Source organism: Rhododendron vialii, chromosome 11a (assembly GCF_030253575.1).
Source record: "Rhododendron vialii isolate Sample 1 chromosome 11a, ASM3025357v1".
In the NCBI taxonomy this organism is placed as follows: Eukaryota; Viridiplantae; Streptophyta; class Magnoliopsida; order Ericales; family Ericaceae; genus Rhododendron; species Rhododendron vialii.
This window is the reverse complement of record NC_080567.1, coordinates 20,155,445-20,178,347: the sequence shown is the minus strand read 5'-3', so window position 1 is coordinate 20,178,347 and position 22,903 is coordinate 20,155,445. Positions and strand designations below refer to the sequence as shown.

Genomic DNA, 22,903 nt, shown 5'->3' with positions numbered 1-22,903 from the left:
CTTGTTGTATGTAGAGCTCATATGCATCTAGAGTCTATCTACATTGAAGGGTTGAGTCCGATTCTATTTTTTTTTAAATCAGATGTTTAGGTCAGCCTGTGCGTTGTATCCGGTCTTCGCATTTAAACAAATTTTTTTTTTTTTATCTTACAAAATTCTAATACCTTTGCTCTAGTCATGAAAATGTACTGGGCCATTTAGACTCATTTTATGTGGGCTTCTCGAGGTTATACAGATGATGGAAATAGTATGTTAAATAAATACGTATTTATTTTTTCAGATAAACGTGTGCCGAAATTGTATCAATCAACATAATTTTTGGCACGCTTAATTCTCCAACTGTTTCAAAATATAAATAGTTCCAACCAATGGCGGATCCAGAAATTTGACATAATGGGGACACTAATTTTTTTTGTAACACGGTAATATATGAGTTACAGTTAAACATATTCACACCAAAATAATTTTAGCATTCACGATAATGTAATAATTTTAAAGTATATATGTATTTTAATAAAAGCTACTTGGGCAAACTGCTCACCTCCACTATATGAGTTAAAAAAATTATCACATGTTCATCATCTATTTTCCTATTATTAACTTTATAAGTATAAGTTTTGGGGACCAAAATATACAAATATAATGTGCGAATTCATATTAAGTACTGCATAAATGATTGGAGATGTTGAGAAGTGGGAGAAACATTGGCTGTAAAACAGTTCTAATGTATTTTGAAAAAAAACAAAAAAACATAGATTGGAGACGTTGGGGAGTGAGAGTTCTGGTGTATTTTGATAGAAAACAAAAAACTTAGAGGTTGGGGTCTCGAACCCACGTCCTTTCTTTCTCAAAAAGTGTCCCTTACCACTGAACCACACACTAACTTCATGGACATGTAACACATATTATATATATATATACATATACACAAAATCTGGAAATTTTTTTTTTAAAAATGGCGTGGGACACGTAACCCCACGTGCTCCAAGATGGATCCGCCCCTGGTTCCAACGAGCTAGTTGGAGACTCACAATAGGGCCGATAACCCAAACCAATCCTTTTGGGGATCAGAAAGGATCCATTTGTGATCTAAGTTTTGTTTCCTTTTTATCAAGATTTTCAATTTCCAAGAAAATGTATTATTAACTTGTTCAGTTAAATTTGAAGAAGTTCAAAATTACAATACAAATCTGCATCCCATGTCGGGAAGTTTGGGTCAGCGCGTGAGTTTATAAAGGTCACGGGAGCCTCTTTGCTCAATCATTGTTTGGATGTGGTTTATTCAGGTATCGCCTTAAAATATTCAGTTCAAGCGAGCCATGTAGAGTGTTTCCTGGAGCACGTTGAGTTTCCCGCCTTCTTGTGTGTCGTCGAGGCTTTTAGTCCCATGACGCAGGGCTCATTTCATTGGGAAGTTTGGGTTAATGTGTGTGATTATTAAGGTCATGTGCAACCTCTCTAATCAATAATTGTATGGATGCAATTTTCTTGTAAGTACCACCTTAATAAAATTGAGAATCACTTTTTTTAAAATCTTTCCTTATACATAATAACAATATAAAACGAAGAAGAAGAACACTTTCAATTTATTTGGATTTCTTTTACGTTGAACTTCCTGATTGAATTTAGAAAGTCAATAACATAATTAAAAAAACACTTAAAATTCTAGCTTTCCAACCAAAAAATTAGTTTCATAATTCATCCCAGTGATAATAATTCAAAAAGGAAAATATAGACCGAAGTTTAGAAAAGCTCCCTAACGAAAAGTCTCACTTTACAAGATTTATTTTTTGGGCTCTTCATGTCGATTGTCAAACCATCTGGCAAAATAGTAATAAAAAAAGATTAAAAACTTGAAAAAAATTCAGAAAAAAATTCAGTGATTCCTATCAATTGTTTAATTGTTTAACATTGTAAGAAAATATTGGGTTTTATTATTAACTTTTAATAAAGTGGTCTCCTAGCTGAGTTTTTTTTTTTTTTTTTTGAGGGAGGACAAGAGGGTAATTTCACTTACTAAACTCACCTAGTTGAGTTGATAGAGCAGGTTATCACCACTTCATTGGCAAGATATCACCACTTCATTGGCAAGAATTCAAGCCCCACTCGCCTTCCCTTTTACCGATTGTGTACCCCCTGGACCGGAACTTTTGATAGATCAACCACCCTGGCTCTCAAACATAAAAAAGAACCCACTAATCATAGCTGTAACATCTGCCAAACCATCTTTCCCCATAATAGGATTTTCCTGGATAAAAAAAGAAAACATTGGGTGCTACCGTCTTGAGCTCTGCAGTACAATGGACTTCCCACAACTCGACAAAATCATTACAGAAGACACTATCTGGAAAACCTAAAAAAAAAATATTGAAAATAAAATAAAGAAGACAGGGAAACATGTGTTACTCAAATTTCCTGCAGTCTCTACATATATATCTCTACATACTCGTGTTTATACAAATCTTCGACCTTCCAAGCAGTCTCAACTTTATCTATTTGTATGACACAACAGGAAAAAGCCTCAAACAAACTCTGCAAATTTGCCATCGCAGTTTCATCCGATTCTCTCTTTTCTCATGTAGAAGCTCCTCCAAGAGATGTAAACCTTTATGGTTTATCTCCATAATCGATTTTGAGATCTTGCATCAAGCTGAAATTTTCATGCATGAATCCAAGATTTCTCGTGATAAAGCCATTCAAAATGATTATGTCACCTCTTATACGAAAAGGAGAAACAACAACGGCAATGAAAATTAAGAAGTAGAAAAGAAGAAGAAGAAGAAGAAATTATTTTATTCATTGAACTGATAGCTGCTAAAAGGTCTTTCGAGTTGCAAGAATACTCGACAACTACTCTGACTCTCCTCTACTCTCTACTTTGTATTTACAGTTACAATCGTTCCTGCAGGTGGATCAATTAAGGAAACCATCCCACTTATTAGGATCACCACATAAATTAATCAAACAAGTAGACACTCTTCCAAAGCTGCTTCAATGACGTTTCCACTTCTTCATTCTGCAACTCATAACACTCCCCCTCCATGTGGGCCTTGTCCTCCGGGTGCTAGATGCTTCTGCCACTACTGTACTGGTATATTACATGGAATTCTTCCTAATCTAAACTCCAATACATCAAGGCACTGTTCATAAACAAGGATTGCTGAAATTGGAACAAACCCACCCGCCAATTTGCCCACATTCTAAGCGAGTACAATGCAAATACACTACAGAGAAACAATTTTTTCCTAAATTGGCAATTACAAAGCAAATGTAGAAGAAGACAGAAGGAACAAAACTAAGAAATATCAGTTACCAGCAATGCTTCCAGAGCTTAGGGCAAAGAGGACAAAGGGAGAGGAGCAACGTTGTTGTGTACAGCTTCAGAGGCTAACCAAAGATCTTTTGGTTTTTTCACCAAAAGATGCTCCATTAATGACCCTTTGCCAATTCAGCAATGTGGGTAAGGATGGCTTGGATCAGCTATAAGAAGATGGACCAGGTGGAAAGTTAGAAGCTACAAGACAAAGTCAAGCATGAGCAAACTACAAGAGTGAGTAAAATATTCAAAGACTACAAAACAGAAGCAAACTACAAGAGAGTAAAGCTTGAGGAAACTACCATTGTACCTCAACAAGAAGAGTCAATTGTAGAATAACTCTGTAATCAGTCACGCTCTGTCAGTCAATGCTTGGAAACTGAAACAGTTTTTTTTCCTTCTCCTGAACATACACCGAAATAAGATATTACAAATTTACAATGACTGAACAAGGTTACAACGATGTACATGTCATACAAAAGGGGGAGTGGATGTGCCGAGCTGATAAAAAAGCAGCCTACCTGTGGAAACGTTATATCCATCTCAAAACCAATTGGCAATGAGTGGAGAGGTCCCAAATATTATTATGTGATCACCCATTCCACTCCCAAGCAATGTGGGACTCTATTTCCTTAACATCCCCTCTCACGTGCAGCCGCATTTGAGATCTGTCACGTGTAGCCTCTTTTTGGTCTATCATCGTCCAACCTTTTTGCTAGTCTGTCATCATGGGGTGTGGATTGTGAATTTTTTAAAATGTGAAGTGAAATGGGCCCTGCGGCATCAAAGTAGACAATAGATCTTGTTTTCGAACCTCACTGCCCACCTAATGTTCAAATATTTACAAGTGTTTAGCCCACTTATGGAGGAGAGCCAGGCTACACATGAGGGAGCATGTTAAAGGTATAAGTTATAAAGTTGCCCCTCTCTCTAACTGCTTAAACTTTTAGATGAGTTGATGGTTAACAATCTAATACTATTGACCAAAAAACTAGGCACACTAATACAAAACCCACTGCTCTTGGGTCTAAGCTAAATAGCTCAAACTTATCCGCTCCAATGTTTGCTTCCTAATAACAAAATTTGATGAAAAACTGCGAAAGTTGTTATATAACTGGCTGCAGTCCTAAAAAAGCCAAGGTAAGAGCCAGTTTTAGTGGTGGAGTCCTTCAAAAAGCAATAAGAACTATATAATGGAATCAATCTCAATAATTATGGATTGGACGTGATAAGTGGATGCTTTTAGAGACCTAACCTCACCACCCCAAAACTCACTTGCAGCATGTGTTTTCAATTGAGTAGATCGTGCGTAGCCAAACGAAAACCGTCCCAAATGAACCCTACACACAACAGCGAAACCCAACAACCCAGGATTACACAACTACAAGACTCTGATTCAACTTAGAGGGCCGTGTAGGTTCGAAAGATAGCTTAAGATAATCCCAGGCACACCTAGAAGCAGCTAAAAGAACGGATGATGGGACAATATCATTTATTGCACGTCACATCATGCACCAGAAAGCGGAAATTTTGATATATGCAGAGGGTTGCACAAACGACCAAGACCTAGCCAAACAGAGTAGAAAATGAGTTTGAGGCAGCACATGCATTAGTTAATGATGCCTAATAGAGCTAAGGACTAAGAAACAGCCAAGCTCGACATTCCCGCACAATGGATTGCCAAGACTCCATGACATTAGGACAGAACATACAGTCAGGTGATGGAAACATGAGCCTAGCATGTAGAAGCTCCCTTGCAGGTAAAGCATGATGCCCCAAAAACCAAGCAAACAAACTGACCATCCGGTGAGAAAGGAGTTTCCAGAGATACTGCCAAGGAAGTGATGGATGGATAGGTGGGGTACAAATGCAACAGAACAGAAGTACCCTCTTGCCGATCCAAAGTTCACAAATAAAATGACAGAACATTCCCTCCAGATCCATCTCTTGTTTAGAGTACAATTAGTACAATTAAAGTGGATCATTCTCAAGAATGACATCACTCGCCGATCAGAATAAAAAAAAAAGAATGACTCACTTGGTTGCACCTGGGAGACACAAAAATATTGTCATTGACGGATACTAATTGTCATCATACAACAATCAGAACACAACAGGATTTATTTACAACTACGGGAGACAACAATACATTATCTCTGCTGTTTGGCCCAAAACATACAAATGATATCCCCCACCACCAGGGCGAATCATATTTAAGACAGGAGGGGGACCTAGCCCCTCCCTCTTTGGTAGAATTAGTGATAGATACACATATATGTATGGTGTATCTATCACTAAAGCTGATGTAAGTTTAATTTTTCTCTCTTTTAATAAGTATGGTGAATATGTGTTCTGGCACAACTAAAGCTGTTACTCTTCTCTAAAAAAACAAACTCTTTCCCTGTCTCAAGCTCAGTTAGCATAAGGTTGTTATCTTGTCATCACCTCCTCTCTTTCGTAGAGAACATCCATATGTGGAACAAATGAAACAATGATACCATCATCAAATTACCAACCCGTGTTCTAGCACTTGCATATAGGTCACTCGAATATACACCGAAAGATCCCGTAATTTTCTCATCAATCCTGCATTTGCCCATAGCATAACCAAATGAAACTGAGCCTTAGGTCCCAATCAATCAAGGAGAGGCTGCTACATTAATCTGTTTTCTCCATTGAGCTTTGTTGAGGGCATCATGTTCTAAAAAGGACAAGATCCTTTCGAACTACCGCTTCTAAAGTTAATTTCAGTCTACTCCTCCCCCTGATGTTACCTGTTTACCATAACCATATCACTCCTCCTAACTACCGCATTACAAAGAAGATAGATATGTCCAATCCACCTTGATCTATTTCCTCACATCCTATGTTCTATCAGTACTACCCTTGCCATAATGCGAAGGTTTTCATTTCTAATCCTTACTAGGGGTGTTATTCGGTCGGTTCGGTTCGGTTCGGGGTGGATTTGCCGCACCCCGATCGGGTTCGGGGTATATATTCCGGAGACCGATCCCGACCGGTATTAATTTCGGTTCGGTTCGGTTCGGGGTGAGTTCGGTTCGGTCGGGGATTTCGGGGCGTTCGGTCCGCCCGAAATGGGCCTTAATTGGGCCATTTGGGCCGTTTTTAAAAATTAACAATAAACTACGGGCTATGTTTAGACCATTTTTTCACCCATATTTGGGCCATTTTCACATGTTTCTCACCCATATTTGAGCAATTTTCAACCTTAAGTCAATCACCCATGTTTGGGCTATTTTTTCACATTTGGGCCATCGTAATTTGTACCTTTTTTTTTTTTTCAAACACCAATTGAAAAAAAAAAAAACATACAACAAGTATGCTCAAACAATTACAACTTTTACAAGTACTCTTCCACCATCTTCTTTTTTTTTCAATCGAATGGAAATATTTTCTACACTAGTGTATATAACTTGGAGGAGTTAAAGTAATTTAGAACAGAGAGAGTAATCGATTGGAAAATTTTGCAAAAACGTAAATAAATCAAGCAATGAAATTCCAAAAAAAAAAAAGTAAGAGCCAAAAGTTAACCATTCAAAACAATAAGAGCCAGAAGATTAAAACAATTTATATAAATATATATAATATATTTATATATTATATAAATATATAAATATATAATATTCGCGCTCGGTTCGGTCGGTTCAGTCCTCGGTCGGTTCGGTGCGGTTCGGTTCGGTTCGGTCGGTTCGGTCCGCATTCGGTTCGGTTCGGTTCGGTCGGTATAGATTTCCAGAAAACCGAGACCGAACCGACCTAGGTTCGGTTCGGTTCGGTCCACCCCGAACCGAAAAAAAGCTCCCTTGGACCGACCGAAGACCAAACCGATCGGTCGGTTTTTTCGGTCTTTTTCGGTCCGGTCGGGTTCGTAACAGCCCTAATCCTTACTGCACATCCATCTCAAATTTCTAATTTCAGCAACACTCATCTTGCATGTTGTTTCTTAGTATCCCAACACTTCGTGCCATCTAACATGGCTGACCTAGAATTTTCCCTTCAACCTTGTGGCTCCTGCGGACGCAAAACACTCCCAAAGTACTCCGTCACTTAATCCATCCAACTTGCAGAGAGTGGTTGCACAGTCTAGTGCAGAAGTAGAGTATAGAGCCATGGCTCACATGACACGTGAGATTGCACAGGCGCGCTATTTTCTTGAGGGGATAAGATTCTATGTGCAAATGCCTAAGAATCTGTAGTGAGATAATCAAGCAACAATTCACATTACATCCAATCCAATGTTTCACATTTCATGACTAATCATATTCAAGTTGATTGTCACCTTATGCAAGGGAAGTTAGTTGGTGGTGTGATAGCTCCCTTTGTGTGAGAACCCACCCTATGCAAGATAAGTCCCACATCGGGAAATAATTAAAAGTTGAAATGGTTTATAAGGTAAGGCCCACCCATTACTATTAACCTAACCTTTTGAGCCACGTGATTAGGCGAAGGGTTAGGAGGTCAGCTAGGGCGGGTCGTTAGGTATCAGAGCATAACTCTGGTCTACATGGTGAGGGCCACCTCTAGAATCTAATATGAGCACACTGATTGTGGTGTACAAAGCTAAGTGTCACACCATGGCCACCAGGGGAGGGTTGCTGGGCCAATGCAATGAGGACGTTACAGCCAATGTGGGGAGATTGTAAAGTCCCACATCGGAGACTTATGGGAAAGTCATGTGATATTTATGGCAAGACCGTCCAGCTACTATTAATCCGAGGTTAACCTTTCAAGCCACGTGACTAGGTGAAGGGTTAGCAGCGCGGGTCGTTATAGTTGGTATGAGAGCACAACCCTAGTCTACATGGTGGGGCCACCTCTAGAATCGGGTACGAGCGCAATGATGCCACACCATGGCCACCAGGAGAAGCAACAGTTGCTGGGCCAATACAACAAGGACGTTGCAACATAAGGTGGGGAGATTGTTAGAACTCACCCTATGCAAGATAAGTCCCACATCGGGAAATAATTGAAAGTTGAAATGGTTTATAAGGTAAGGCCCACTAGCTACTATTAACCTAAGGTTAACCTTTTGAGCCACATGATTAGGCGAAAGGTTAGCAAGTCAGCTGGCACGGGTCGTTACACTTTGTGCCTACATACGTCCAATAAATCGTTGTTCAAACCACAGTTAGAGACACTATGTAACCAATTAGGACTGGGTGATGTTTATTCTTCCACTTGAAAGAGAGTGTTGGAAGATATAGTTATGTGGACTAGTGAGTGAGGGTAACTTAGTCATTTTGCATTTCTACTCACAAATTATATGTATCAATAACATGTGTGTTAAGGTTAATTAACACCCTAATCACTTTTCTCTCTCCCCAATAACAAGAAAATTGCATTCACATGAATGCATTTTGCCTAATGGGAGAAGACGGTAAAAAGAATCATCATGAGAATAAGTGGTAAATAAATCAAGGTGTCAAGATTTAGCAATGTCGAAAGTCCAATCTCCAATATCCACAAAGGGCAGCGGCGAAAACAAGAATTTAACAAAGAATAGGCACCCATTAAAACCCAAATGTGGAAACATTTTTCCACAGTCAAGAAGAATAGAGATTCTGCTTAACTTCAACATTCATCAATGAGCACAAAATCATAGATCGTACTTTCACAAAAGCTATCACGATTTGATTCTCATTTTGCAAACGATGACTAGATTACCTTTAAGCCAAAACAACTGAATAAATCTATGGAGATTTTCACACATTAAATTTAGCCATCCAGTGACTGTTTAGCCAGGATTCTAATAATCTTAGTCCTAACGTCAATACTTAATGATCACAATAGCCAAAGAATCGTTTTTTAGTAAATGATAGCTAAAAAGTCAACTATCAAGTGGTCATCTCAATAAATATTAAGATTTCTATCTTAACTATGGCTTAACTAGGTGCATTCATGTCGAAATGGGTATACCACTGACCCCTTTAGTAGATGCCAACTATTGAATGAAAGATTTGCTAAACTTACTGGGCATACAACCTAACAATTCCTTACCCTTGCTCTCAACATTATAAAAGAGCGCAGAAGTTCAATCTTCCAAGCATCATTCCTCTCTCTCCCTCTCCCTCTCCCTCCCTCCCCCCCCCCTCCCTCTCTCTCTCTCTCTCTCTCTCTCTCTCTCTCTCATCAACCTAGAGCGATCAACCACCATTATGTGCAGGTTCAAATTGCGGTTAGACACAATGATTATTTGCATCACCAATCACGGCATAAAACATTGATGGGGGTGGTAATCTTAATGTGAAACTTGTCGTTGTCACTCGAACTTCCACCTAAGGGCAGCTAATTCTCCACCATAGCCAAGCCTCTAGGCTCCTCGCGTGACCTTGCAACCAGCTCTTATCCTCATCGTTAGTGTAAACCTAGGTCTCTCTCTCATCTTCGTTTAACTCTCATGCCCGAGGTCTTCCTTAGGGATGGGACCTGTGGTAGCAATGGAGGTGGTGAGGAGCACCGCCTGAAGGAGTGAGGCTGCCATATTAAGGAAGCTTGGGAACGCCAAAGGGTCCACTTGGATGGTGATTTCTTTCCTATGATGGAAACTGCTAAACAGCGGCAATTGGAGGGAGCCTTCCGAATTTGGTCCTCCTCTCCAAGGTTTAGAAACTCTAGGCAGCCATCAACTATGAAGTGGCCCCTCCACATAGTAAGATTTCTCTGGCATTCGCGGTAGATAACAATTGTGCGAGGTCACACGCTAATCAGTTTGGCCTTCCATTGTCAATGTTGTCATTCAAGATTCCTTTGAAGGCAATGGATCACACAATTGTAATCTACCGCCAATGCCATCGGAATCTTGCTATGTGGAGGGGTCACTTCAAAGTTGATGCTGCCTCAAGTTCTTAATCTTCGGAGAGGACATCCAAATCCCTTTCTTCTTTTTTGGAACGATAGGACATCCAAATCTGGAAGGCTGTCTTTTGTGGTTAATGTCGCTGCCACACAGCTTCTATTAGGAGGAAAACATAACTATCCAATTGGACGCTACAACATTGCAAACTTCCATGATAATGAGGCATGCATCTCCTCCAAGTGGTGGTCCACGCCACCTCCAGTATTACCACAAAACCCCATCCGCAAAGAAAACTTGGAGGCAAAGGAAAAGTAAGAGAGAGAGGACTAGGTTTAAACTGGAGCAAAGAGAGGCAATGAGAGATTATATCAAGAGTTCGAGTGGAGATTTCAGGGACGTTTCGAAGACAAGTTATTTCACTTTTTGCTTGTTAGTCTAGATGGATCTTGAAAACAATGTGATTAAATGTCCTAGTTATAAGTGAATTTCATATGGCATACTATAACATACTATGTACTCTTCATAATTCAACAAAGAAACGTGTTCCTAGCATTTTTAACTTTCCTTGTATTTGGAAGGCATGCCTTCCTCGCATTCTCTGTTTGTTGGGTTCTTTCAGTCATCCTCCCTCCCCCCCAAAACCAAAAATACCTGCCGATAAGTGCAATAAAGCAAACCCAGTAATCAAACTCCCTCTATGCATATGCACGTATACCGAATCCTATATCCAAACATATTTGTGCAAAAAAACAGAACAAGAAAGAGTGGGGACGAACTCAATCGTGGCTGTTCTGAGGGAGGATTGGAGGGGCAGCTGAGAAAGGAGGAGGGGTTCGTCGGCAAGTTTTGAACCGATATTAGAGGGTGTTAAACAACTTGAGGGGATATTAGATTGTCAACCACCAACTCATTTAAAAGCTTAAGTTGTTAGAAAGAGGAACAACTTTATTATTTATATTCTTAACATGCCCCTTCACGTGTAGCCAAACTCTTCTGCATAAGCGGGCTATACACGTGTAAACATTAATCAATCAGGTAGGCAGTAAGGTTTCAACAGAGGATCCATTGGCTCTGATACCATGTTAGATTCTTAACCACCAACTCATCTACAAGCCTACAAGCTTAAGCTGTTAAAAAGTGGGGCAACTCATCACAATGTACTATTGTAGTTACAAGAAATTCTGGGGGATAAATGGCACCCCTAGTTCCTACTTAAACCCACCGCTTACTTTGTGAGCAACAACAGAAACAAAGCTCAAAAACGACTCGAGACCATATACGACTTATGATTTACCAACAATTACTGCAGATAATGATTTCAAATGGCTCATGGAACTGGACCTACATTTACCAACACATCCATCTCAATACTTTAATTTCAGCAACACTCATCTTGCATGTTGTTTCATAGTATCCCAACACTCTTTGCCATCTAACATGGCTGACCTAGAAGTTTCCCTTTAACCTTGCAGCTCCTGCGGACGCAAAACACTCACAAAGTACTCCGCCACTTAATCCATCCAACTTGCAACGAGTGGTTGTACAGTCTAGCATAGAAGTAGAATATAGAGCCATGGCTCACATGACACCGTGAGATTGCACAGGTGTGCTATTTTCTTGAGGGGATAAGTTTCTATGTGCAATTGCCTATGAATCTGGAGTGTGATAATCAAGCAGCAATTCACATTACATCCAATCCAGTACTTCATGAGAGGACTAAATATATTGAAGTTGATTGTAACCTTATGTGAGAGAAGTTAGCTGGTTGTGTGATAGCTACTCCCTTTGTGTCTACAGACATCCAATAAATCGTTGTTCAAGCCTTGGTAAGAGATACTACGCTACCAGTTAGGACTCTGTGATGTTTATTCTCCACAGCTTGAAGGGGAGTGTTGGAAGATATAGTTATGTGTACTAGTGAGTGAGGGTAACTTAGTCATTTTGCATCTTGTACCCAAATACTATATGTATGAATAATATGTGTGTTAGGGTTAATTAACACCCTAATCACTTTTTTCTCTCCCCAATAACAAGAAAATTGCATTCACATCTTGCCTTATGGGAGAAGACTGTAAAATGAATCACGGCGAGAATAAGCTGTAAATAAATCAAGGTGTCAACAGATTTAGCAATCTCCAATCTCCAAAAAGGGCAGCGGCGAAGCCAAGAATTTAACTAAGAATAGGCACCCATTAAAACCCAAATGTGAAAACATTTTTTCCACGGCAAGAAGAATTCAGATTCTGCTTAACTTAAACATTCATCAGTAAGCACAAAATCATAGTAGATCGTACTTTCACAAAAGCTTTCACAATTTGATTATCGTTTTGCAAACGCTGACTAGATTACCTTTAAGCCAAAACAATTGAATAAATCTATAGAGATTTTAACACATTAAATTTAGCCATCCAGTGACTGTTTTTCCAGGATTCTAATAATCTTAGTCGTAACATCAATACTTAAAGACCACAATAGCCAAAGAATCGTTTTTGAGTAAATGATACCCTAAAAGTTAACAATCAAGTGGTTATCTCAATAAATATTGTAGATTTCCATCTTAACTATGGCTTGACTAGGTGCATTCATGTTGAAATGGGTATCCCACTGACCCCTTTAGTAGATGCCAACTATTAAATGAAAGATTTGCTAAACTTATTGGGCATACAACCTAACATTTCCTTACCCTCACTCTCAACATTATAAAAGAGCACAGAAGCTCTCTCTCTCTAACCAACCTCATCCCCCCCTTCTCACACCCACAAACATACACACTTACAGCTCTCTCTCTCTCTCTCTCTCATCAACCTCAACCCAATCCCCCTTTTCACACCCACAAACATACACACATACAGCAACCAACCAACCCCCCTCCCCTCTGTCTCTCTCTCATCAACCTGAACCCAATGTGAAACTTGTCGTCGTCACTGTAACTTCGACCTAAGGGAAGGATTGCAGCTAATTTTCCACCATAGCCAAGCCTCTAGGCTCCTCGCATGACCTTGTAACCAGCTCTTACCATTATCTAGACTCCACACGCAACCCTGCAACCAGCTCTTATCCACATCCTTAGTGTAAAGCTAGGTCTCTCTCCCCTCTTCGTTTACCTCTCATCCCCGAGGTCTTCCTTAGGGATGGGACCTGTGTTAGTACTGGAGGTGGTGAGGAGTGAGGCCTCCATATTAAGGAAGCTTGGGAAGGCCAAAAGGTCCACTTGGATGGTGATTTCTTTCCTATGATGGAAATTGCTTAGCAGCGGCAATTGGAGGGAGCCTTCCAAATTTGGTCCTCCTCTCCAAGGTTTAGAAACTCTAGGCAGTCGTCAACTATGACGTGGCCCCTCCACATAGCAAGATTCCTCTTGCACTCGCGGTAGATAACAATTGTGTGAGGTCACACGCTAATCAGTTTGGCCTTCCTTTGTCATTGTTGTTGTCATTCAAGATTCCTTCGAAGGCAATGGATCACACTATTGTTATCTACCGCCAATGCCATCGGAATCTCGCTATGTGGAGAGGTCACTTCAAAGTTGATGCTGCCTCGAGTTCCTAATCTTTGGAGAGGACATCCAAATCACTTTCTTCTTCTTTTGAATATCCAAATCGGGAAGGCTGTCTTTTGTGGTGATTGCTGCTGCCACGCAGCTTCTATTAGGAGGAAAATATAACTATCCAATAGGACCCTAAAACATTGCAAATCTTCCACGATAGCGAGGCATGCACCTCCAGTACTACCACAAAACTCCATCCGCAAAGAAAACTTGGGCAAAGGAAGAGGAAGAGAGAGAGCAGAGGAGGAGAGAGAGGACAACGTTTAAACTGGTGCAAAGAGAGGCACTGAGAGAATAAAGAGTTCAAGTGGAGATTTCAGGGACATTTCGAAGACAAGTTTTTTCACTTTCGCTTGTTAGTCTATATGGATCTTGAAAACAATGTTTCCTAGTTTAGAGTGATTAAATGTCCTAATAGTAAATGGATTTCAGATGGCATACTATTAAAAATGTACTCTTCTTAATTCAACAAAGAAACGTTCCTAGCATTTTGTAATTTTCCTTGTATTTGGAAGGTATGCCTTCCTGGCACTCTCTATTTTGTTGTGTTCTTTCAGTAAAATTTGAAAGCACATCCCCCCCCCCCCCCCCCCCCCCCTCCAGGGTAATCAAACTCCCTCTACGCATAAATATATGTATCGAATCCTATATCCAAACATATTTGTGCAAAAAACATAATAAGAAAGAGTAAGGGGACGAACCCTATTGTGGCTGTTTTGAGGGAGGATTGGAAGCGGAGCTGAAAAGGAGACAGGGTTTGTCGGACAGTTTTTATCAAATATTAGAGGGTGTTAAAAAACTTGAGGGGAACTCCTATAATTTCATAGGATATAAATGAAAGATCCTATGAATAAATGAGGTATATTAGATTGTCAACCACCAAGGCACCAACTCATCTAAAAGTTTAAGTTGTTAGAAAGTGGGGCAACTTTATTATTTATATTCTCAGCACTCCCCCTCACGTGTAGCAAGTCTCTTCTGCATAAGCGGGCTAAACACGTGTAAACATTGATCATTAGTTAGGCGGTAAGGTTCGAACATAGGATCCATTGTCGACTCTAATACCAAGTTAGATTGTTAACCACCGGCTCATCTATAAGTTTTAAGCTGTTAAAAAGAGGGGCAACTCATCACAATGTACTATTGTAGTTACAACTTACAAGAAATTCTGGGGGATAAATGGTCCCCCTAGTCCCTTCTTAAACCCACTAGTGATGCTGAGTGACTATTTGATCAATTAGAAAAATGAGTCATTACTCATTACCTTATAAAAAAAATGAGTCATTACGATTTACCCACCTCTTACTTTGTGAGCAACAACAAAAACAAAGCTCAAAAATGACTCAAGACCATATAGGACTTGTGGTTTACCAACGAGTACTGCAGATAATGATTTTGAATTGCTCATGGAAAGAGTAGCTGACTCACATTTACCTTGTCTCTTAATTACCATTACTGTGATGCAAGGTAGTGCAAATGATAAACCTTATATCAAGGTGAAGACACTGTTATGTTATCTATTTAACATCGAGGATTGCAATAGCAACTCAATTTTGGTTCACACCATAACACTGTTTTCACAAAATTTAACAAATCAATTCAAATAAGAATACAAGTGTTAAAGCAACAGTGGAAATCATCATTTTACAGACAATACGTCCAACAGGTATAGACAAATCCATCATCAAAATGCAAAACATCTAACCTTTTCCGCCCAGCTGTATGAGTGCTATTTCTTGGAAGAACAAGATCATCCACAGTATGACGAAGGAGCTGCGGGGATATGTCAACAGGCTTAGACAGCAACTGAAGAATGAAAACTCCAAACTAACACCAAAAGTAGGAGGGAAGAGAATTGGCTTACGGAAGCCCAATTCAAGTACACGTGTTTATCGGCTGCTGGTGTTGCAATGAATTAGTACTCTCATATAGAGGCAATATTCTTTGCTGATATGCTTGCTCATCAAATCTGGCATTCAACAAGAATACACAATTGATAAAGAGGATAGACAGGGGAGAACAAACTACGTAAAACGTATAAATAGTAAAACTATGCCCTTAAATCGATTTTACTTTCTGTAGAATTCTTATTGACATCATCCACAAGGCTGAAAACATCCGCAATCTAATATCAATAAGATCACTTCTACAGGGAAAAAAGAACTCATACTATCATCACTGAATGCAACAAATTCAGCAATTTCTCCATTATTGTAAACACAGTTGAGTTGAAAGATTTCAAAAGGAAAAAACCAAACAGTTTCTTCCCACAGTACAGCAGAACCCGGAAGTAAAAACTCTGTTTATATATAAAGCACAATAGATATACTCACAGAAGTGTGTCTGTCAGTATCAAAAAAATGCAGGAATTGTTATTAATCTGAAAATTCAGCAACCATAGGCACAAGCCAAAGATACGTAACAATGCAACAGGGCCTAGGTACTCATTTCGAACTGAATCATTAAGGACAAAAATCAGGCTCTTGTAGAAATTCTAAGACAATGGGACAATGAAAGATAAAAAGAAACAATAAGAACAAGCTTATCAGCTATGTAATTTATCTCATTCCATGGTGTGTAGGGTAGGAATGCTTCCCATTAAAATTTTAGCATGTTTACAAATAATGTATTTCAACTAGAGGTGTACAAAAAGACAGAAACTATGATACTTAATTCTTTTTCTGGTCAGTAATTGACAATAATGACAGAAACAAAACAAACGGAACTTTGTTGGAAATAAGCTTAAAGCTGAAAGTTGGTCAAACCATCCAGTACTCAAATGCAAATTTAACAGGCCGACAACATAGTCAAAAGGCAAGCACATGGACGATTCCACAAAAACCACAGAATTTATTTTGCAACTGAGTGGTAAAGAAAATCAACCAAGCTTACAGAAACATAATTCCCCTACGGCAATTGCAGAAAGGCAAAAGAAACGATTTTTGACAATTAACTAAGGATCAAGTTTGCATCGTGCACTTCTTTTGAGAATGTCCTAACATATGGCAGCGACCACATTGAACGACTCTTTTTGGACGCTTTAAACTCTCCACACGAAGGACCTTCTTTTTCGGCCTGCCAGGAGGCCGACGTGTCTTGGGTGGCCGTATTGCAATATCAAATTTGGGACCTCCACCATCTGCTCCCTCAATGTGCTCATTCCATAGACTTTTATCTGGAATTGGATTGATAATATGTGAATAGGTTTCACGGTAGCTATTGACTGTGAAACAATGCTCAGCAAATAAATGGGCATTTTGCCCGCAAGAGATGAGTGCAGCAGCAGCATGTGCACAAGGCAAACCATAGAGTTGCCAACGGCGACACGAACACACTCTGGTTCGTATGTCCACAATATTTGTCCGCTCGCTTGACACAATCTCAAATTCAACTTCATTTGCACGAAGTACTTGATAACAATGAGCATCTGCGATTGCTTCTAAAATCTTCTTCTCAGCCGATGGTACAAGAATGGAGCTCCATCTCATTCCCAAATTACGACGCTCGGCGAACCAAGATGACATCTGATGACGAATGTGTTCCATCATTTGTACAACAGGGAGCTCATGACACTCAAGGGCCCAGTTATACAATATTTCTGTGACCCCCAATGTGAAATGGCCATATCGTACCCCCTCAAAATAGGCAACAGCCCATAGTTGGGGTGGAAATAGCTGAAACCATGGTATGACATCTTGCGATACTTCTACCATCTCAGAGATCTTGCTTTCAAATTCAACTGCCGTAAGGGCATAAACAGCATTCCAAAAGATATTCACCAACTTTGAGTTCTTGAATGTATCACGAAAATTCTCACTCACATGACGCAAGCAAAAACCATGAAAAGCACTGGGGAAATGAGTCTCAACAGCTTCCACAATGCCTGGTTGCCTTTCAGAGAGTATGGTAAGTCTAGGCATATTGTCAGTATTTACTCCAAGAAGCTTCCGCAACTCTGACATGAACCACATCCAATTCTCGTCGCTCTCCACATCAACAATCCCAATGGCCAATGGAAACAACCCATCATCAGCATCAACAGCTGCAGCACAAAGCAACACGCCCAAATATTTACCTTTGAGATGTGCTTTGTCAAGTTCCAGAAGTGGTCTGCAAGCATTTATAAAACCGTAGATTGATGCACGGTATGAAACAAAGAGGCGCTGGAAGAAATTATCTTGTCCAGTTGTGAAAACTGATGCTATGCTTCCTGGGTTAAGTTTTCTTATCTGTTCACAATATCCTGGAAGAAGCTGATACCCTTCTTCAAAAGTCCCGTGAAGTGCGGCCATGCTCCGCTCCTTCCCACGCCAAGCTTGCATGTAAGACACAGCAACTCCATGCTGATCACGAATATCTTGTAGAATTTCCTTTGGTTTATATTGAGGATTATCTCTAACCCTTGCTTCAACAGACCTAGCAACCCATCCGACTGATGCTTGTTGATGGTGAAGGTTGCGAACCCCTTCACAAGTATGCTCTCCGTGTAGGGTTCTAATAGAAAAGGTAGGAACTCCCGGACATTTTGCAACATGTACACGCCAGGGACAACCTTCCTTTGAACATTTTGCTATAAACCGACTACGATCAGATTTCACAATCCGAAGATCAAAATGCAATGCTATAGCAATATCCTTTAGTGCTCTACGGCAAGTCTCAACATCAGCGAATTCTTGCCCAATAACTAAAGAATGATCTTGCAAATCAAGTGATGAATCAGGAGGAAGTGTGATTAAGGACTGATCAGCCATAAAAATCTAGATCACAAACACCTTCAGCTTGTCATTCAAACACTTGTCATCCTCAAGTGGTTGCCCAGGGATTTCCAAAATGCATAATGGGGTATAGACATAACACATAACCACCTTCGCATAACCTTCTTCCAATGAGGTGGTGTCGATTTGCTGCAATACAAAAAAAAAAAACTGAATACACATTGTATCCCCAAGCAAAAACTTTAAAACGGTATTCTGTTAACTGGAATTAAGCTATGGAGCTGAAATAGAATGATGCCCCTTCCAACACTTTCTTCGCTAAGAAATGAATAGACCCTACATTACAAAATGGAACCATCTTTCAATAATTTCGGTGAAACGGGAGCAAAGGAAGGACCAACCAATTCCTTCCCATCACCATTTCAGATAACCAAACACCACCTAATATGCTATTAAGTTATCAATTCATCAAAACGGCACGAAGCTCGCTCCGACATTTGCTGCACTAAGAAATGCATAGAATGTGCATCGAAGGGAATCATCTTTTACCAATTAGGTCAATCTAAGGAGAACGAAGGACCATCCCATTACTTCCCATAGTCATTCCAGGCTTCCAGCTAACCAAACACCATGCAAAACACTATCAACTATTCAACTTGATTGGATAATGGAGAAATATATGGGAAATGTAGATTATTTAAGCTATGGAGCTGAAATAGCAACACTTTCTTCACTAAGAAAAGAATAGACTCTGTGTTACAAATGGAACCATCTTCCAGTAATTTCGGTGAAATGGAAGCAAAGGAAGGACCATCACATTCCTTTGCAAAATCATTTCAGGTAACCACACACTACCTAATATGCTATTAAATTATAACTCCATCGGAATGGCACGATGCTTGCTCCGACATTTGCTTCACTAAGAAATGCTTAGAATGTGCATCCAAAAGGGAATCATCTTTCACCAATTCGGTGAATGAATCGAAGGAGAACGAACGACCATCCCAATACTACCCATAATCATTCCAGCAAACCAAACACCATCCAATACACTATCAATTAACTGGATAACGGAGAAATAAATAGAAAACGGAGATTATTTAAGCTCATTTGAGATGATTTGAGATGAAGTCTGGTGTTCACAATTAAAGGGTTGCGCTTCGTATTTTCAAAATGTCAATTCCTAAGCATGGTCAGACCCACGGCAGTTACTTGCAGGCAGTACATAAACAGAGAAGTTTAATCACCTCGTGTGTGTGATGTGTGCGCCCTCTGTAATCAGGCCCTCTGAACGAGATCCAACGGCCAAGATTCAGCGGGCAGGGAGCAAATGGCGACGATTATTGGTGGCGACGCTGTGGTGGCTACGGCTAAATGTAGGAAGAGACAGATACAAAGCAGATATACATACACACACATATATATATATATATAGAGAGAGAGAGAGAGAGAGAGAGAGTGTGAGAGAGAGAGAGGATATGGAGGAGCACGGCGGAGGGAAGAGACGACGGGGTGTAATTGAGATATGGGACCTCGGCGCGGGTGGTTTTTATTCGGAGCCCTAATTGTTACAGACACGGTACAGTGACTACACGAGGGTGTTTTTGTGGTTACCTATTCATTGATCCAACTAATAGATTTGGCGTACTCACTGATGATGGGCTTTTCGGGTCAAATGGCTGATTTGCCCTCTTCTCCCATGAAAACTGAGGGCAAAAGGATATAGGAGATTGGTGTTTGTTTCTTTTTGTTTTTTTTTTTGGGAAGAGCAACAACTTTCATTATTAATAAAAGATAGTATTACAATCTACCGTAGACATAATACAGCTGGAAACGGACTAATTGCATATAGAGGTGTGCATGGTCCGAATTGGAGTTCTATAGAAACTCAGGAACCAAACCATATTTAACGTTTCCAAAGAATTGAGAAAGATAACCTGACCGTTACACATATAAGACTAAACCACAAAGAAAATTGCAACAACTTCATACCTCAAAGAAAATTACCAAGAAAAATCATGTTAGCACCTAAAAATTGCTAAGAAAAAATAAATAACATACCACAAAGAAAATTGCAACAACTTCATTAATTTTGAAAACTGAATTTGCATACAAAATTGTTGAAACTTCTTTTTTTTTCGATATAAAACTACTATATTTAAACCAACCCACAAAATAGATTTAGAAGCCCAACAAAATAACTAAACAACTAGTAATTCAAAGTTTTCAGAAGTGTATATATATATATAGGTTAACGATCTTGTTCGATTCAAACCACAATTTCCAATTATGAAACTGTGACCGAACCAAAATATCCGGTTCTCATTTTTTTAGAACCAGAACCAATTCATTAAACCACAGAACCAATCCATATATCCGGTTCACCGCTTGCCAACAAATTTGTATCTACACTTTCATAATGGTACATTGAGCTTCTTCGTAGGATTTCGTGGTAATAATGGCAAAGAGCTGAAACCATTCATGGTAGCCGATACGGAGACTATACTGATCTATAACGTTCATAAGCCTTATGAAGCTGGTGTCTTGATGGTTAAGCCTTATGCTGCCTTATGCAGCTGGTGTCTTGATGGTTCGTCCCGGTGAACAGATCAATGATATTATGATTGATACCTACTTCAATGAAGACTACTCAATAATCTTGGATTCTTGGATTCGTTTGAAGAAAGGAGTACTTCATGACTTGATATTAAGGATATCTACAATTGGTGGTATGATCTGGAAAATTGATTGTAATAATGGTGTTCTACTAGCGTGCAAAGTCATTTAAAGTAGATAGAAGTTTTGTGACTTAGCAACGTGGAACTAGAGAAAACACAATGTTTTTTACAAATACAAACCAAAGTTCCAACAAATGGTGGTATGATCTGAAAATTTGATTTTGATAAGGCCTATGATAGAATTTCGCGGGATTTCCTGTTGAATACTCTTCTGTACTTTAGAATGAATGAAGAGCTGATTGCTCTTAGTATGAGCTGTGTGACCAATTTGGAATTCGTCTGTTCTTTGGAATAGTGAACCCCTTCCCTCTTTCACTCCAAAGACACGGCTTAGACAGGGGACCCTCTCTCTCCCTATCTTTTTGTCTTATGTATGGAGAGACTTTCTGCCATTATTAATCAAAAGGTTTTACAAAAGAATTGAGTTGGTATCCAAGCCTCCAAGGATGGCCCTTGCTTCTCCTGCCTATTTTTTGCTAACGATGTTCTGTTTTTTGGCAATTAGGCTATCGGTAAACAATGTGATAGCATGTTGCAATACCTTAAAATATGTTCTGTGAGGAATCGGGTCAGCTTGTTAGTGTTCATAAGTCTAAAATTTTTGGTTTCCCCTAATGTTCCAAATAGAACGGCTAAGAATCTGAGCTCTAAATGTGGGTTCGCCCTCTCTAAATGTGCCTTTAATTCATAGCAAAGTGTCTAAAAGAAACTACCAGTACATCATTGAGAGAATGATCAATAGGAAACTTGCGGGTTGGAAATCTGATAGTCTTAAATTTACGAGAAGAGCTACTTTAGTGTACTACTCCTAATTACACTATGCAAACTGCGGCCTTACCTTCCACCATCATTAATCAGATTGACAGATTGAATTGGAATTTTCTCTGGGGTGACAAAGATTGATAAAAAGAAGATTCACCTTGTTACTGTGTGTAAACCCCAAGCTTGTGGTGGGCTTGGTATTAGAAAGGCAGGGGCTTCAAACCTTGCTTTATTGGCCAAACTTGGATGGAGAATCTCGACTGAACGGGATCCTTTATGGATCCAACTTCTTCACAAGAAGTATTTGAAGGATCATACGTTCAGTGGATTTGGTCTCTTACCATCCCTGCTAAGCTCCGTAGTTTTCTATGGCTGTGTATGCATGGAAAAATTCTTACTAAATCACCAACGGCGGATTCGCAATTTGGCAGATAATGATTGGTGCCCTCGTTGTGAGGGAGCTACCGAGGATCTTAAACACTTGTTTTTTGATTGTCCTTTGAGTGCTAATGTTTGGATTCAATTTTCTAGTGTCCAGGGACCCAATACTGGTAACTTGGAGGAATGGAGAGATTGGCTACTCAACAACATCAACCACTCCAATGTGAATTCAGGGGTTTATTCTTTGAATGTCTCAATTATAGTTATCCTCTGGAAAATATGGTTAGCTAGAAACAGGAAAGTTTTTGACAATATTGATACTAACCCGATTGAGACATGCTATAGTAGTCACATGTTTGCCAATGAGATTGTGCATAGTTTTGTTTTAATTTCTTGTGTTAACCCGAGACGCGTAAGACTTGTTCCGTGGAATTTCCCAGGCACAGGCATGTAAGGATGGGAGTAGTAGAGGAAATCCAGGCCAGGTCCAGCCGGCTATGGTGGAGTTTTCAGGGAGGAAAGAGGTAATTGGGTCATCGATTTCTTTGGGAGTCCGAAATATGGAAACTATTTAGAGGCCTTGGGATGATTCAACAAGGAGTGGAGGCTATGGAAGTGGAGTCAGAC

The 22,903-nt window shown here is 39.7% G+C and overlaps 1 protein-coding gene across 4 annotated transcripts; it reads right to left on the bottom strand.

The window, feature by feature from the left end:
- Nucleotides 1-2,772: 2,772 nt before the first annotated feature.
- On the bottom strand, nucleotides 2,773-20,006 carry LOC131307375 (uncharacterized). 4 transcript variants are annotated; one of them, XR_009194111.1, is made up of 6 exons: nucleotides 19,643-20,006; nucleotides 16,573-18,584; nucleotides 15,545-15,649; nucleotides 15,386-15,453; nucleotides 3,627-4,656; nucleotides 2,773-3,514 (listed from the first exon to the last, which is right to left on the bottom strand). XR_009194111.1 is itself a non-coding variant. In XM_058333851.1 (2 exons), the coding sequence occupies exon 2, from the start codon at nucleotides 18,429-18,431 to the stop codon at nucleotides 16,641-16,643; it is 1,791 nt and encodes a 596-aa protein (XP_058189834.1). In that variant the 5' UTR covers nucleotides 18,432-18,584; nucleotides 19,643-20,006; the 3' UTR covers nucleotides 16,509-16,640. The 4 variants fall into 4 exon arrangements, 1 of the variants encoding a protein (XP_058189834.1); XR_009194112.1 differs by having other exon boundaries at nucleotides 2,773-3,480; nucleotides 3,627-3,719; XR_009194110.1 differs by having other exon boundaries at nucleotides 15,386-15,649.
- Between the last annotated feature and the right edge of the window lie 2,897 nt (nucleotides 20,007-22,903).